At 41.7% G+C, this 18,922-nt stretch overlaps 1 protein-coding gene across 2 annotated transcripts in view; it reads right to left on the bottom strand.

Annotated features, from left to right (window-relative positions):
• Nucleotides 1–5,621: 5,621 nt before the first annotated feature.
• The window catches only part of SLC45A4 (solute carrier family 45 member 4), a 213,796-nt gene continuing 200,495 nt past the window's right edge, over nt 5,622–18,922 (bottom strand). For both annotated transcript variants that reach the window (XM_029592117.1, XM_029592118.1), the window contains exon 8: nt 5,622–15,694. In XM_029592117.1, the coding sequence (XP_029447977.1) occupies nt 15,338–15,694 (357 nt within the window). In that variant the 3' untranslated portion in view covers nt 5,622–15,337. The remainder of the gene's footprint in view (nt 15,695–18,922) is intronic.

Raw genomic sequence — 18,922 nt, 5'->3', positions numbered from 1 at the left:
TCCTTTTGAAAATTACCCCCATGAGCAGTGTAAGATGGGCGAGAGAGAGAAAAAGAAATCCATTTCCACCAATACTGAGCAAAATACAAAGATATAAAAAATGCGCATTCCTAAAGCTGACATATTCCTCTCTAAAATCCAAAAATAAAATGTTTGCTCCTCTACTTTTATTGCATGGGAATTTATATATTCGTGGTCTCTTTTCAGTCTTCTCCTTAGTTCATTCCAGGATCTCCTTTCCGTTATCCATTTCTTATTTCCTTCCGTTCCTATGCCTGCCTCTAACACTGATCTTTCTCTTTCATTTTTTTTCCTCTATTTTGTTCTTCTCTGGTTTTCTATCTATTCATAGTTAAATGTAACCCTTCTTTTCCTCCAGTCCTCAGTCTCCCTCTTTTCACCTCTCACTTATCTACCAGATTTCTATTTACCATTCTCACTATTCCCATTCCCTGACTCCCCAGCGAGTCTTTCATGCATTTCCCAGCTTCCTATTCCCTCCTCCCACTACTACTGTAGCAGTTTTCAAAAGCCATTTACCTGTAAATTGCACTTAAACGGGTAAATCCTAAGGCCAACTCAATGGTATATCATGCAATTTTCAAAAGCCCACATACTGGCGAGCCAGTAAATTAATTTATTTAAATTAGGGCCCGCAGTAAAAAGCGGCGCTAGGGACACTAGCGCCTCTTTTTGGACAGGAGCAGCGGCTGTCAGCGAGTTTGACAGCTGACGCTCAATTTTGCCAGCGTCTGTTCTCAAACCCGCTGACAGCCACGGGTTCGGAAACCGGATGCCAGCAAAATTGAGCGTCCGATTTTCAACCTGTGAGCCGCGGGCCCATTTTAAATGTTTTTTTTTTTTAATTATTTTTTACTTTTATTAACTTTTGGAGCCTCCGACTTAATATCACAGTTTTTACTGCTTTTCTGTGCACTTCCCCGGCGCCGGCAGAAATTAACGCCTACCTTTGGGTAGGCGCTAATTTCTTAAAGTAAAATGTGCAGCGGGAATACCTAATAGGACCATCAATATGCATTTGCACGTTGCGGGCGCTATTAGGGGTTGGATGCACGTTTGACGCGCGCTATTACCCCTTACTGATGGGCCGATACAGTAAACTACGCGGGAGAGCAGGCGAGTGCCCGCTCTCCTGTGCGCGCGATTCAAAAAGTTAATTTATTCAAATTAGGGCTCAATTCATGCCTGGAGGTGTGGGCCTACATGTAGCAAAGAATGGCCAAAGAGTGTGGCTTCATAAAAGCGTTGCTATTCAGTATGGTTTGAAATACTTATAATGTTCGTTTGGAAGAGCCTAAGATCCCAGGAGGCAGACCCAGCTATTTCTCTGCTGTGTAATCCCTCCCTTAAAGAGTTATTCGCCTAGCTAGATACAGGACAAGGCTTGCATTTGCTTCCCAGAGTATATTTCAGCATGCCCAATATTTATTTACTCATGTTCAGAGGGGCCTGCCCTGTATACATGCCCTCGCACTCCAGCACAGACCCAATATTCATGGGATTCATTAAACCATTTCTCTCTGAATGCAGAAGAAAAATGCTATAAAATGTGAACAAACATTTTGAACTAAATGCAGTTCTGAAGTGACTTTTTTTCCCTTGCCATCGTAGCAGAGACAAGTGGTTATTTCGGAATTAATATGCTGTGCATTATTTCTTTTATAGACCAGAAGTAGACAACTCTGGCCCTCGAGTGCCATGAGTCAGTTGGGTTTTCAAGATATCCACAGTGGATTTTCATGCAACTCCTCCATATTTACTGGATATCCTGAAAATCTGAACATCTTGCAGCACTCGATGGCTGGAGTTGCTTGCTCTGTTATAGAATCATCCTCCAAAATGAAAAGTGTTATTGAATAAAAGCAATCATGTGCCCAGGCCTTAGCATTACACCCAGTGTATGGTCATAATACAGGAGCTCTTTCCCTGGTGAGCAGTAAAACAGCTATTTGGATTCCCCCCCCCCCCCCCTACAAACTGATTATGTAAGCACACTCACTCACACTCTGGGGTTGCAGTAAGACCAATAGTTTACTTCCTTTTGTTTTTGCATGTGTGTCACGCTGGTGGTAGGGTCAGCAGGCCAGATTTGAAACGCCCAGGCTTACATATAGTATAATTACATGCAAGATCTTTTGCCCCTTAAACCCATTATCTCACACAAGGAATTATGTAATCCAGTGCACCCCTCTGGTTTTACAGTACATGTTCTCAGCCAAGGTGCTATAGTTTGGATCTTTTGGGGAAAAATTCAGAGCAAGATTGTGGAAGTGTTGCAAAGGGATTGCTGTGGTGCAGACATACTAGAGGAATGTGGAGGAGAGACTTGGACTTTAGCATGACCCCCTTATGCTTGATTTCTGAGAACAGAATGCTCCTGTTTAGTATTACCCTGATCTTCAGGATCATTTCTTGGACTAGTGGCCAAAGAACCAACTACCTGGATTAAAACACCCTGTGGAAACTACTCCATTGGGCCATATGAGTAGAGGACAGTTGTGGCTTAAGGACATAAGAAATTGCCATACTGAGTTAGGGCAAGGGTCCATCAAGCCCAGCATCCTGTTTCCAACAGTGGCCAATCCAGGCCATAAGAAGCTAGCAATTACCCAAACACCAAGAAGATCCCATGCTACTGATGTCAGTATAGCAGTGGCTATTCCCTAAGACAACTTGATTAATAGCCGTTAATGGATTTCTCCGAGGAGAACTTATCCAAACCTTTTTTAAAACCAGCTACACTAACTGCACTAATTCTGCATTGAATGGATTCAGGTCAGAATTCAAAACGAGCAAAAGATGCCATCCCCAGGAAACATTAAATAGTGGTGCTGTCACAAATGAATCATAAAAGCCATTCCAATGATGGGGTGGGGGGTTGATGGGTGATTAGAAGGGAACAGGCAATATAATTTTATGTGATAGGAAACTTAGGACTTTGTTGAATCCCTTTTTGTCAGTTCCAAAGTATCTGATCATTTTTACCTAAAAAATCTTGCATTCTTAGATTGCTTTACGTTTTTCTTTGATTATACTAATCATGGAGGTCATTGGTTCAGTAGTCTGGTTCGGAAAAGTGCGCCACCACAGAAGCATCAACCTGGTCTTTCCTGTGGCGTTTAATATTGTTGTCTGTGTGATTTGATTCTTGCCCGTCTTACCAATGCTTCTTCACTTTTTCTGCATTGAATATGCAGTACTCTACATAGATCATGAAAGTTAAGGGGACAGTCACACTGGTAACAAAATGGGAGATTTAGGGTAGGCTGTAAAACCTGTCTTGTGCTCTGGCAAGTTAGAATGGTCCCTCAGTACTTTTCTTTTGCCTTGAAGATCACCATCACACCTATCCTAAAAACATGGAAAGATTCTACAATATGCTAGCCAGGGCATGTGATTTAACACTTCAGAAATCAGAATACATATCAATTAATCAATTTTAGGAAATATTTATGAACACTTTACGTAGTCCTTAAAAAGCAGAATCTCAGTGAGAGACAAAAGAAGGTATGGCCCAAAGAGGAAAGGACTAGCTATAGGATATCATATTACATACATTGCTCTGTGAATAAATTAATGGATTACTGAGGTACTATATTTGGCTAAGCAACACTCATCTGCAGGTACTATAAGTTTTAAGACATGAAAAACTTTCTGCATGCCAAAAGAGTCTATGAAATTTAGATAAAATGACAATTTAGCAGAATTTCCATAGGTGGCCAATTAGTGTATAATAGTTAAAGCACACTTAGGAATACCATTTCAAAATAAGATACTTAGGAAGGAAGGAAACTAATAAGCAGATAAGAATAGCAGCTTAACATAGGAAGCAATAACTGATAGACTGGATTTATTTAAGGTACTGATTTTCCTATTAAAGGCTTTTTTTTGTGAGAAATATGGCCCTAAGAAATCTGCAGTGAATCTATCATCTTATCACCCAATACTGGCACTAAATATTAAAAATAATTCATAAGTGTTTCTCTCTGAATTGGGCACAGAATTGCTTTCACCCATTTACTCTGCTAGATGTACTGACCGTGAGAGAGCAGCTTGTGTCACCTCAGACTGGCCGAGGAATACCAGGTTTACATTGCTAGACATTTTCCTTTTCACATATTCCCAGGGAAGCAGGAAATACACCTCAATAGCAAAAGGTTAGCTGGCAAAATCCTTACCGCTGAAACTTTAGACAAACACTGAGAAACAATTATTTTGATTTTATTATTGTCATATGCGAGAGTACAGGAAATCTCAAAGAACACACCACCTTTGATAGTTCAATTGTTAAAGATTATTTTTGTGCATCAGCAAAATGTCAATTTGTACATGAGTCACCAGCTAACTTTTTGCCAATTATTCAGATGGTTTTCCTTTAAGAAGGGCAGCCATTCATGCTTAAGGAAAGCTTACCCTGAGATCCAATGATATCGGCTAAGTAATCTAAACGATTGTTTGACTTCCTTGAGCTTTTACAACCAACAGCTAAGCAGTTTTAAACAAAGGCTGGAGGGCCAGCCTATTGCATGGGCACTGGTCCCCTCTTCTGATTTCTCCAATTTCTAGATAAGAAAAGTCTTTGTCCCACAATATGGAATGAAAGCACCCATGAGGCTTGAACAAAAAAAAAAAAAAAAGGGGAGGAGGACATAGGAGGAATCAGAGTTGCACTCTGCAGGTGCAGAGAAAAAAAAAAAGGGCATCCCTGAATCCAAGGGAGATTTAAAGTAAAAAAAAATAATATATCTTCAAATAAGTGAAAAGTAAAGAAAGAGGCGAGAAACCATTTTTTGAATCTTCTGGATGCCTTCTTTTATAGCACTACCAATTCATACCTTTTGGCTTTAAATGTGATTTCTTTTAAATTTGAAGTTTACAGTGCTACACTTATTATAAAGATGCCCTCGGCAGTTTTATTTGCCAATCCACTGTCATAATCAAACTCAATGGGCATTTTTTCCTCCAACCAAAAGGACTCCAGTATGTAAAACTCAAATGATATGGAGCTCAGGTCACCAATGGCCGAATAAAATGGTGGCATACGAGGGCTGACTTCCAATCAGCTCCCTAATGGACAGTTGTCTAGAATTCAGAATGCAAAACTTTAATACAAAGTCTAGACTTGCAACTCACCCTGGGCATTTTGCACAGGAAAGCAAGCAAAAACCATTTAATGATGTACATTTTTATGCACTTCACAACCATGCAATTCTAGACTTTTTGCTTTAGAATATATATATTTTTGTACCTTGTTCTTTTTTTTCCCCACGCTCCCCACACATTCTCCAGCCTCATCACTTCTTGGACCCTCTCCAGCCAGCCATTTTCCCATTCATCCCCGGCCCCTCCTCTCAATGGAGATAGGAGTGATGCACTGAATAGGCTCGGAGGTCATAGCAAGCTTTTCTGATCACCGTCCATGATATACCTACTGTGGTTTTAGCAAAGATCTGTTACAACTATCCCAAACTCATTCCAATAAAAATGAGATTCCAGCTACCCTGATTGCATGTTCTTGATTCTAATAATCTGTACAAACAGCTGGGAAATGGTCATGCACAATTTATCAATGGAGAAAGTATGCACAAGTACACACCATGTAATCTTACTGAAATCTTTATTAAGATTGAACTTTAGAACATATCAGAACACACTAGGTGGAATAAAATATTTCTCAACCAAGGTTTTCAATTTATAACTAAAATCAGAACACAGAACAGAAAGTGCAGCAATAAGGATAAAACATCTTTCATGCAAATTGTTTAACCTCAAAAATATGGAAAAAAAAGCTCAGTGTAGAAAAAAAAACCATGCTATTTCATGTATTCACGCAAAATCATTCATGTGACGTTACTTTTCTTATAATCCCTTTCTCCTCATAAAACTTAACATCGTGTGTTAAACACACACATCTATAGCATTGCTAAAATCAGCAAGAGCTACAATAGTGCCCCAACTTAATAAGTTGATAAAAAAAAAAACTGTTGTCATATGGCCAGTTCACAATGGAACTAAATATTTTCTTTATGAGATGCCTAAATGCAGGTGTCTATTAATAGAAGGCATTTTAAACAAGCTAGTGGCTCAACTACCAGCCTCCGATGCTCATATTGCCTCAAAGGGCATATTTAGACTACAAAAATATACCCCACACACAGCCGTGTCTTCATACAGACTAAAGATTCTTCTTACTAATGCAACTTAGCAATTAGAGATTATTTTCCCCTCAAAATAATTACGCTAATGATTAATGAAGCTAAATTAAATTTCCTACTGATATTAAAACTGCAAAAAGGGATGAGTACATTTTTCAACATAAACCAGTTCTCCAATTTTAGTTACTTTAGACCAGGGCTGCCCAAAACCTATCCTGGGGACCTCACAGCGTTTTCAGGATCTCCACAATGGCTGTGCATAAGATAAATTTGCATATCATGCAGACTCAGTGTATGCAAATTTCTCTAACGCATAGTCATTGTGGAGATCCTGAAAATCCGACTGGCTGTGAGGTCTCCAGGCAGTTTTAGGAATCCCTGCTTTAGACGCTGATCCTTCACTAATAGGGCTGGTTAGGAGTAGACCTTTATGGATTTGGGGTATTTCGCCCCCAACCCCTTCTGTTAGCTTTACATAGGTAGTTGCTGACACTGCCTTACCCTAACTGCAGGCATATTAACACTGCATGATTAGTTACTGGGTGAGATGTAATAAGCCAGGGTGGCCAACTCCGGTCCTCGAGAACCACACACAGGCCAGGTTTTCAGGATATCCACAAGAAATGTGCATACGATGGAGGCAATGCATGCAAATCTCTCATGCATATTCATTTTGGATATCCTGAAAACCTGGCCTGTTTGAGGCACTCGAGGACCAGGATTGGCCATCCCTGTACTAAGCATTTTTCACCTAGTTACAACACGGGGAAAATGTACATTTGGTCCACTGCTAGCCTTAGGTCATGGGCTCACTGGCATAATATAACAATATAACAGCAAGGGCTGTCTGTGACCATGTATTGCAAGGTGTGGCATTTGTAAAAAAAAAAAATCTGCTAGAATGCAAAAGGTTCAGTATCATTGAAGTGGTGAGAAATTTCTGAAAATGCACAGCGTTAAGTGGATTCCATCACCAGACTATACAGCATATAACAGGATGTAATTAACATTGCCACCTCATCCAGGTCTCCCCCAAGAAGCTGATCAAAGTCCTGGTTCTGTCCCACTGCATTCATAGCAATGCAGTCTTAATTTTTTTTTTAAAGAAGAAACAGGGCAAAAATCAGGAACGATGGGCATCTTCTCCATTAGTGGTTCCCAAACCTGTCCTATTGACCCCAAAGCCAGACAAGGTTTCAGGGAAATCCACCGAGAATATGCACCAGGTAGGTATTTGAATAGCTAGCATGGGGTTCCTCATGCATCATTACTGTGCAAAGTCTGAAAACCTGACCAGCAGTAGGGTAAACATGGGAACCAATTCTAGATGCAATAGTCTCCTGCAATGTCAACGGACTGCATCCCAATAAGTTACCAACATTTAGAGGTACGCAGGGAAAACAGGCAAAAAAAAAAAAAAAAGGCAGCTTTCTTTCAGAGCTTTGGTCCTTCCTAATGTTGATGATTAATGCTTGGCCTGACCAGTAATGAGCAGTTAGAGCACTGGGCTAAGCTTGGGTTCAAAATCTACTCTCACATCCAAAGTCACAAGGAGCTTTGGTGAAGTTACTTTGCCCTCTGTCTCAGCTACCAACTTAGCTCATAAGGGACCTAAGAATTGTGCCTGAGCAGAAAGTTGCAAAGGCAAATATACTTCATCCAAATAGAACAGAGGTGCCCGTTGCCAACCCACAAATCATCTTGCCTGAAATCCGCTGTCAGGCAGAACCTCTCAAGATCAGCTGCTTTAGAGAACTTTAGTTTTGTATTCAACTAAAAGCAAAAGAAGATCTTACAGACTGCAGAAGACATATCCAATTATCTTATTTCCGATATAACACGGTGAACAGAAATCTGTGTAACATTTGCTTAAAGAACGATCCTTTCCAAAACAATTTACAAAACTTATTTTGGTAGTTTTAGGAACAAAGGCCAAGACTAATTATTATAAACCTACAATTCACTGCAAGCAAAGAAAATACAATGGAGCTCTGCTAGACACCAAGGTACGTGCAAACATTGTGCAAACTTTGGTACGCTTTTTCACATGTACTTGGCCTTAAACACGGAGCAGCAGGGAAAGTGTTCTGCTGCAGATCCAACCAATCAGAATTCATATGTCAAGGCTCCATCGTATGGCATTGCATCTTGATGACAGTTAATGACCATACAATATACGCTTTAGAGCAGGGTTTGGGCTACATGGATAAACCATAAAAACTGTCCCTCTTCCTCCCCTTATCCCCAAGGAAAAGAAGCATTCTCAAGAAACAGTTACAAAGGAGGCACAGAAAAGGACAAATGTTTCGGCCCAGTGTCGCCATCTTTCAAAAAAGCACATTAAGCCCCTTGAAGCTTCAGATATAAAGAAAACATGGAACAGAGGTGATAAGCAGCCAGCCAACGCCCTACGCCCACCCCAGCAAACATTTTGCAACTAAGGAAAACAAATGTAATCTCCAGTGCAGAGTGCTTCTACAAGACTTTGACCGGTTACCTGTATCCTCAGGTTTTGTATAGAGTCAAATAGGCACTGTAAGTTTTTTCTCTTTAGCGATACAATCGTAGCTTCTCTACCCTTTCCTTCTGGTCAATCCAAAAGCTTGCTGCAACAGCCATTCACATATAGGCAAGCACTGGCCAGCCACTGCATCCAACCCTCAGGGCTCGCCCATTGCAGCAGTTGTTCAAGCTGGACAGAACTCATTACAAAGGTTCAACTAGAAGAAAAATGATAGTTCTACTTTCAACCATGCAACACTCAATGGCATAGTTCATTCAATTATTGCAGCTGGCAAATCAAAGTGTGCCAAAGCTGGTCTCCAAACTACCGTCTTCGTATTCAGAAACTGCTTGAGTAGAATCTTGCTTTGCCCTAACAGCACTCTAATGCAGGGGCTCTCAAGCCAGTCCTTGGGACAGCCAGCCAACTTGGTCTTTCAGTTAGCCACAAAGAATACGCACGAGATAGATGTGCAAACAATGGAGGCAGTGCATGCAAATCTCTCTGGTATATGCAGTGTGAATATCCTGAAAAGCAGACTAGCTGGGGGGGGGTTGTCCAAAAGACTGGGCTGAGACCACTGACTGCTGTAATCCAACATGAGAAGTCTTTAAAACACAATGTTTTTACTTGAACAAAGGCAACCCCCCCCCCCCCCCCATCTCCAGTTGATACAAAGGAACAAAATATTGCTGTCCTATTGCACTGTACTTTTTGCTTTCAGAAAACCAAAGATTTTGGTGTGTTCCATTGTCTTAGGAATACGATTAGCTAAGTGTCTCCCTCTGCTCCATAATATACTTAAGTTGAGAAAGCAAGCATCTCCGAGAAGGAAGGCTAAAGAGCACCAGATGAAATCAAAGGATCTGCTCTTATTGTAGCCAATGCAGACTGCAGACACTTTTATATTGTTAGTTGAGAAAGGATTTTGAAGATCACCTTTTGGGGTTTGCTGACCTTTTTCAAGCAGTTGGCAGGGTGCACATGCTGTTTCTTGCATCTCCAATGTCTCCTAGTATAGCTACATCTAAATTGCTAATGCATTCGGATAACCCTTATGCTTTTTATAGTTGTGATTAAACCTTGGGAAATGCAGACTCCCAGTGCTGATAACTTACAATCCAATTGTTCCTGTTTCACCCTTCATGGGGTGACAACTATATTACACACTAAAAAAAAAAAAAAAAGCATGAACAAACTGTCAAAGCACAGCGATAGCTCACGCAACAGAACAGAAACAGATTATTCACATCCAAAACAAAATACAACAAAAAATAGGATACTCTAGAGAAATACTAATTCCCTCCTTCCTCAACTTCCAAATGTTTCGTTTTTGCTTCAGAACCAAGATTAAGAGGTATTGCATGCAAACAAGATCCCCAAGATATGACAGGAAAAATAAGAAGGGCGGCTATAGTGTTTAGATCTTTCTGCAGGTGTGGTACAGACGGTGTCCAGATGACCCAAACAGAAACGTTCTCAAATCTGATTCCTCTATTGCAAATAAAAGGTAGCTTTTTGCCATCTTAAACACTAAGATTATGTTTTGATCTTACTCAGAGGGCATGCATTTCAGATTCTGCCTTCGCACAATGAAGTGAAAGCCAAATAGCAATGCCAAACTGAGATCGCAGTGTCAGAGTGTGCATATAACATGCCCTCAACCCGGTTTGACCCTTTCAATAATTCTGATGCCGAATCTGCTCTCTGGCAGGATTCTGTACATATTGGCGAGATCTTCTGTTCCATATAGCAACACATCGAACAAAAACCTGCAAGCTACCAACTCTTAAGCCGGGCTCCTGTAGGAGGTGCTCTACTGAAAATGCAAACCCAACAAAAGGTCTGGATTGACAAACATTCCTCAGCAATGGGGAAGTAACTCTAGTCTAGTTGCTCAGGACTCAAATTCAACTGCAGGAATAATTCTAGTGAGAAAAATAGTAACAAAATTAGGTGCTTTCTGGACCTCTCACGCGAGGCCCCCTACCTCTCCTGAATTCCGTTAAGTGGCCATTTTTCTAACATTTATTTATTTTTAATTCTAGAAGAAAATCCTCCCCCAGTGAATGCATTGTTCCATTGTACTGGGCAACGTTTTCTCTGAAAATATCATAGAATTTCAGCCACCCAAACAATCCTATTGGCTGGACATTACACTTGTTTATGTTCATACAATACTTGCCAAGAGCCGTGGATGTCTCCTTGGCAACTGGAGACCAGAAAGAATGAAAAACAAAATGAGTTTCACTTCTTTTCATGGTCTCTAACTATGGGCACACTCATGATATAAGAAAAGGTTAAATCTCTGCTCTTGGAGGATGCTTTTTTTTCAACCCATTAACACTGTATTTTGATGGCATTCCGTGAGATCCTCTTATCTTGATAATGGTGATTTCATTTACCCAGTCTCACACTTGCTCAGCAGTTGCATATCAGCATTAGGCATATACAGACACCCGGGCAGGGGTTCCACCAGTCTTCCAGAAATTCATTAATTCAAAAGCTAAACTGGGAGGTCCATCATTCAGGTTTTAGATGGTTTATGCAATGTGGATCCTACCTGGAAGCAGGGGCTGGATCCTACCCAGCCTCACCTTTTGTAATTCTGAAAAAATATGATTGCACTGGAAGTACATGAATGAATGAAGTTACTGTGAGCTACACTGAGTGAATTAAAAAAATCCAACAAAAAAACAACCTGACTGGATGCCTTGATACAAGTGTGACAAGTTATTTTACCTATTACCTTCAGTGCATAGGATACAAATCACAAGTTATCACAATGTACCTCATGGAAAGCCACCAGCTAAAATGGACATTACCAGGAGATGCTTGTAGGTATCCTGTGATAAAGAAATCTGAAGAGAAACGTCACATCTATACTTCAGACCCAAAGTGACAACTATTAATAGATTCAAGTTTAATGCAACCTTTAGTAAGTCGCAATGCTCTTGGACACAAAACCTCAAACACATTCAAGGCCGATTACAAGTCCTCCCCAAAAATATAAATGGGAGAATGGGGGTAAAAGTGAATCTCTGGAAATCAAGAAGTTCTAGTATGGAGAATACAAAAAAAGAATTCCTAGTGAAAAACCATTCGTCTAGATAGAAAGGCGTATGCCTGCTTCTCGGATCCATGAAGCAGCTAATCTACATGCTTTGCTTGCAAGCTTTTTAATAGGGTTTATTAGCTTAAAAGGCCTGTACAGGTTACCAAAGCATGCGCCAATTTACTTCTGGTGTTAATTTAAAAAAAAAACAAAACATAATTTAAGTTTAATATCTGTTGCATGGTAGCAAATAGATACACAGTCACTTAACTGCACAGCTTCATGCTAGCATGCAGAATGGTTTCATTAAAACAGCCCCCCTCACCCACCCGACGTAATGATACTATCAGCTGCTTTCTTAACAGCATAATTATATGAACAAAATGTCAAGTTCCTAACAAAGGCAGTTCACAGAATTATATATTTAGAAATAAAAATATTTTATATATATTTATATACATACACGTCTTTATCTATATATTCTTTTAAAGCCTTTAAAAATCTGAGTTAAACCTGACTCCTCTCTGGCATTCCTGGTGTTTTAGTGGTGAACACAACACTGCATCTCTGTTACATGAGAGGTTCAACAATATTAAGTAGATCTGATTAAGTATGTTCCAAAAGTGCCAGTATCTTCAGGAAGGTCTTCAATGCTTTCAGTAGTATAACTTTCCTTATCAGAACACAAGTCACCAGAAAGGCCCTAAACAAAAATATTAACTTCAGAGAAAAATACACTTGAAGGAGATGCCTTTTTCTTGTCAAAAGTCCTATGCAATTTGGTCTGGTGCACTATGGCTTTCCAGCAGCCCTGCAGTAACACATTCATGCTCACCGCTGCCAACTGCATCGAAGAGGAACTGAAAAATAAGAAATGATGGTGCAACAGAAGAGGCCGTCGTGATGGCATACAAGTTTCAGCCAGGCATTTTTCTTCCAAGCAGGCCGAAAATTCAAGTAAATTAATAGAAAAACAGCTTGGTTTCATCTTTCTCCTGAAAGACCATTTTGCAGCAAAATGCTCTTGCAGCGATCCTCTTTAAGCTAGCACAGAGGCAGGACAATTATTGCAACGTTTATTTTGATCAGTCAGGAGGATTTTGGCAGTGGCATCCCTCCTTGACCCCTGTAGGCACATCAGCCAGCACAGCATTCATAAGTATTTACGGACTTTAGATGGAATTCCTGGCTTTGATGTTCACACACGTCACTGAATCTTAATATTGCCAAGCTCTCACCCTCCTGAAGTTGGAGTGTGGAACCAGGTGGAAGACCAACACTGCGAAAGCAGCAATCAAATGCTAAGACTAGTTTTGGTCCAGGGGAGCGGCAGTACCGTGCATGGCGATGCAGAAGACTTGGGGAGCAATTCCTGGACCAAGACTCTGCTCCCTAGCCAGGGATGCTTGCAACATTCACAGGCCCTGGTGAGGGGTGGGCTGGGGGAGAGAGAGAGGCTGTGTGTTACGACAGGTTCTGGAGAGCGCCACAGTCTCTCACTGCGAAGACTGGATAAAGTATACAATGAGGAGGGCAAGGAGGAAGGGAGAACCCCCGGAGAGCTGCAAAATGAAGGCTTATTGTGCCACAGCCCCACAGAGGCTGAGTCCAATTGAGCTGGAGGAAACTGCCAAGTCAAAAAAAAAAAAATCTTTCCTTTCTGCTCGATACAGATGCAAAAAAACAGCTCTGGTCTCTCCTGAATTCACAATTCGAGAACCTCCAGAATGATGATCTGTACAACTCCTCCAAAATTGCTAAAGACTCGAGAGTTTTAGGTCCAAGGTGATCTGTTATTTGAGGAAACCCACTACAAGGATCTGGGCAATTGTTTTTATTTCACAAGTTATGAATGGCTGTCAAGGATGTCAACAGTTTAGCTGTTCAAAGCAAGTTAAATGAAAGCAACATGGAACAGTTTAAAGAAAAACATTCCTTCTAGCTCGTATATGGAAAGCAGCCTCATGAGAAAGGATTTATAGATTTTAACAATTAAATGCATCCTTGCTATGTAATCACAGCAAATCTATACAGTATGTCCTTTGGAAAACAAATACATGAATTTATATAGTTGACAGATTCTCAGCATGTTTGAAAGATCTGTGGTCTTCTTCCAAAACAGAGGTAGGCCTCAGGTTTGTAATTTGTTGATTCCTACTAATTCCTTCGTAGCAACACTGCACCATCATGATTCCCAGTCAAACCAAAAGATTCAAGAATTCTTATAAAAGTGCAATTAATCTGGATCACGTCTTCTCCACAAAAAATAAACACATTTAAAATGCACGTGAACCCTCATGCAATTTCACAATGCTGACAAAAGAAGAGCTGTCTTCTTTTCTAGCCTCTGAGGAAAAAAAAAAAGGACAGACATTGGTGCCAGGAGAGCAACAGAACACACACAGCATTTCACTAGACATACTTCTCCCTCAAAAGATCACAGTGTGTTCCCATGGATGCCAGCTATAAACTCTGCATCTAGTGCCAGAAAAAATAAGCCCTGGGAAAAAAAAAAAAAATAAAACCCCCACCACTTCATCTGCTCTTGTTTTCAAGCTGATGTTACGTTACCTAACACTGCCATCTTATCTCCTAGGAGTTGCCACCAGGGAACACCATTTTGCAGCTGAAGAGTTCTATCCATTAAGACACATTCATCCATATTGTGCCTACAGAAAAAAAAAAAGCTTACCAGATGGCTAAATCAGACTATGCATGATGCCTGGAGCCCTGAGGTGGGCAAATGGCTGGACCAAATCAAAGCTCAAGTGAACTCAAGGCAACCTGCAAGGCCTGGTGCTTCTGGACTTCAGTACACTGCTCCTTTGTGCTTCAGCCGCATAGTTACAACACAAAACCAGCTCCTCACAGAACCAACTGCTGCGGGAACGCATTCATCAAGACATTCGAAAGTGATTTGTCAACATGTTCAATAAAAATAGATCAAGTATTTCTTAAAGCAAAATTTGCTTTTAAGTACATTCTAAAAGCTAATCACATATACATACGTGTATATATATCTAATATATTTATATAGATATCTCTGGTAGCAATTGTATCAAAACCATGGTAAAATAAAACCTAGATGGGGCGGGGAGGGAGTGGAAACACTGTAGAGCTGAGACTTCTGTCTGTAAAACAAAAAAAAAAAAAGTCTACATATTAGGTTTGTCTAAATAAGCTATCAAGATCTGAAACATTCAGGCCAAAATATATTAAAATGGTTAGGGTACAGAAAGGACTTCATCCTAAAATTTGCAAAAATGTATCATTTTTCTAAACAGGGTTAATTTACTGTAAAATCTGATTTATGAAAAAAACAACATGTAGAACAAAGAAGTACCTACTGAATTATAGAAGTCATAATGGCATTTTTATTCATGTCTCAGTTAACAACCTGTTCAAAAATTATGCACACTGTTTAAAAACTCTGTATAGGAAGCAGCTCCAGGTCTCATAGGGCCTGAACCTTGTCCTATTGTGAAACATGGGCTCAACTATCAGGTTTGCTAAAATCCATCTGGGTTCTAAGACATTTCCCCCCCCGCCCCCAGTCCTGATTCATGCATCTGAACTGCTTGGAATGTGTGAAGGACGGCCAGTTCAAACCGCGGACTCGCCTTCCCCTTCCGTTACGGTCTGCCCTTTCCGAGACAGCTTTAAGACGGGCGGTTTCTCTGTGCTATCGCTGGTGATGCTCTCTGCAGGTTTCTGGCTCTTTGCCTCGTCCTTTTGCTCCTCGGCCATGTCGGGATAAATTACCAAGAACATCGCTGTCAAAAATCCCAGGAACGATCCCACGGAGGCCACCAACGGAATGACGCGGACCGTGCCAACGGCATCCACCACGCCGCCAAGGGCAGATGCTACCAGGATCTGCGAGATGTAACCCTGGCAGGACAGGATGGCACAGTCTATGCCAAAGCCACGTTTTGAATTCCCAGGGCTGTGGTGAATATACTGGGAAAAAAAACAAAACAAATGGATTGAGAACAGAGGAACATAAATTTGGAGAGTAAATACAGTCTAATATCCATCCTCGTTACTACTTTTTCTTTCACTTTGAAATTTTGATCATCAGTAACAGATACATATCTTGGACAACAAAGAATTAATTCGCTGGCACGGTAACTTTATATTATGGTTTAACCTTTCACCCTGGGGTCTCTATTTTGTCATTCACTCTCCCCTCCTCATCTCTCTTACTAAAGCAGGGATGGCAAACTCCAGTCTTCGAGGGCCACAAACAGGCCAGGTTTTCAGGCTCTCTACAATGAATATGCATGAGAGAGATTTGCATGCACTGCCTCCACTGTATGCAAATCTCATGCATATTCGTTGTGGATGTCCTGAAAACCAGGCCTGTCTGTGGCACTCGAGGACTGGAGTTCACCACCTCTGTACTAAAGGAAGCAAAAGCAAACAGAGAGAGCAGCACCCTACTGAAAATCCAACTCTTATCTTACAATGAAGAGACTCCCCTTTCATTAGCTAGATGTGCAACGTTCATGGGAGACGAGTATTTGGGCAGCAATGTGGTTTAAGAAGCCCAAACAATGGATTTGGGTACATAAGTTTCAAATTTCTGCTAATTCAACCATTTTTCTGTATGCTGTGTGTCCAAAACAGACATGTATTTTCTTTTAATATCTTTGGATTAAACAGTATTATGTACACCGGTATCTAAAGTAGCCTTCAATTGATAAGCTCATGGATAGATGCAAGTGGTTATCTATCTCCTTTAAACACAAACCTTTCCTTCAGATGTTTGACATTTTGTGATTTGCAAACTGTATTTACACCTTGCTTCGGGTTTGAGCACGGAGGCCGGAATTGCTGCACTCAACCCGATATCTGCCACAGGTGGGGGTTTTTTGTTTTGTTTTTTTTAATGTATAGTCTGCATTATCCAAAGTGCTTGGCAGGTTCCAATTAAACACAACAGCTCCCCGGTCACACAAGTGCGCATGTGACTGTGCCAAATGGACAGACTATTCCCAGTGCTTTCTGGAAATGGCAAAAGTCCTTGAGAGCCCATGTGCAGCAGCTGCCCTCAGTTCCATATAACATCTTTGACTACAGAAGGAAGTGAAACTCACAAGGGAAGGAGGAAGGGATTATCCCTTTAAAATGCAGCCGGTGCAAGCAGCACACTTTCAGAAGTATGCGGGTACAAAGATACTTGCCAGAAATAGTATACACACACTTTTACCCATGGGGGGAGGGGGGCAATAAAACAGCCCATGAATTTACCTGTGTAAATTGCTTTATTTCCCTCTGGACCTTTCTGGATTTTAGGGCTCTCCCCAGGGGTAGAAATCATAGAGCAGAGCTGCTTACCTATAACAGGTGTTCTCCCAGAACAGCAGGATGTTAGTCCTCACATATGTGCGACATCAACAGATGGAGCCCTGTCACGGAACACTTTTGTCAAAGTTTCTAGAACTTGGACTGGCACGCTGAGCATGCCCAGCATGCCACTAACCCTGTAGCCACCAGGGGCCCCCCTTCAGACTCGTTTGTAGTAAAATGTTCGAGCGAAAAATAAAATAAGAAAACGGTATCGAACCCAACTCCGCAGGGTGGGTTTCTTGAGGACTAACATCCTGCTGCCTAGGAGAACACCTGTTACAGGTAAGCAACTCTGCTTTCTCCCAGGATAAGCAGGATGGTAGTCCTCAAATATGGGTGAATAGCAAGCTACAGGCTGACTCATAAGAAGCAAGCCAAGCAGCACACATGTGCAACAGGCACAACAACTGGGGTGCTGTTGGCAATGAGACAGCCTGAAATTCACAGCGGGTCGAGGTAGGACGAGTTGGGTTTCTATACTGAAAATAAGTTTTGTAGGACAGACTGGCCAAAGACGGAGTCTTGTCTTCCAGCCTTGTCCAGGCAGTAGTGGGCTGTGAAGGTGTGGTGAGAACTCCACGTCGCAGCTCTGCAGATGTCGGCAATCGGTACTGAACAATATAGTGTGCTATTGACGTTGCCATGGCCCTAACTGAGTGCGCCTTCACTCGTCCCTGAAGTGGAAGGCCTGCTTCCTGGTAGCAGAATTCAATGCAGTCTGCCAACCAGTTGGCGAGAGTCTGCTTGCCCAACGCAACTCCAAGCTTGTTTTTGTCAAAAGAAACAGAGTTGGGTGGACTTCCTATGGGCTGCAGTGCGATCTAAGTAAAATGCAAGTGCACGTTTACAGTCCAAGGTGTGCAGAGCTCGCTCACCCAGGTGAATGTGAGGCTTGGGAAGAAAGTGGGCAAGACTATGGACTGATTTAAATGGAAATCAGTGTCCACCTTAGGCAGGAATTTAGGGTGAGAGCAGAGAACCACTCAGTCATAGAGGAACCTTGTGTAGGGTGAGTAGGTCACATGGGCCTGTAACTCACTTACCCTGCGAGCAGATGTAATGGCTACTAGGAAAATAATTTTCCATGTAAGATATCTAAGTTTGCAGGGGCTCAAAAGGAGGACGCCTGAGCCATGAAAGTACTACGTTGAGGTCCCATACCACGACCGGTGGTCGTAGAGGAGGCTTAAGCTGTAGTAAGCCTCTCATGAAGCGACTCACCAGGGGTTGAGATATCGGGGTATCCCCTATACCTTGATGGTACGCAGAGATGGCACGGAGGTGTACTTGTATAGAGGAAGCCTGGAGGCCAGATTCTGAGAGGTGCCAGAGACAGTCTAATAGTTTGAATGCGGGGCAAGAAAGATCAAAGCCCTTCTGTGTGCACCACAAGGTAAACCTCTCCCATTTAGAGCGGTAAGATTTCCACGTGGAAGGTTTCAGTGAAGCTATGAGGACTTGAGAGAGATGCCACTAGAAAGATTGAGTGGTTGTAGAATCAACCTTTCAACATCCAGGCTGTTAGAGACAGGGTCTGGATGTTCGGGTGGCGTAACTTGCCATGATTCTGTGTTATGAGATTGGGCTCCATGCCCAGGCGAATGGGATCTTGGACAGAGAGGTTGAGAAGTATGCGAAACCAGTCTTGGCATGACCAATACGGGGCTATGAGTATCATGGTACCTCGGTCCTGTTGTAGCTCCACAAGAGTCTTACTTAGCGGAATCGGAGGGTACACATATAGCAGAACTATGTCCCAGGGACGGGCAAAGGCATCCATGGTTGGTGCTGTCCGGTCCCTGTGCAGGGAGCAGCAGAGTTCCACTTTGCAGTTCT

This window comes from Rhinatrema bivittatum, chromosome 2 (assembly GCF_901001135.1).
Source record: "Rhinatrema bivittatum chromosome 2, aRhiBiv1.1, whole genome shotgun sequence".
Lineage (NCBI taxonomy): Eukaryota > Metazoa > Chordata > Amphibia > Gymnophiona > Rhinatrematidae > Rhinatrema > Rhinatrema bivittatum.
The sequence above is the reverse complement of the archived record's forward strand: the minus strand, read 5'-3'. Positions and strand labels throughout refer to the sequence as shown.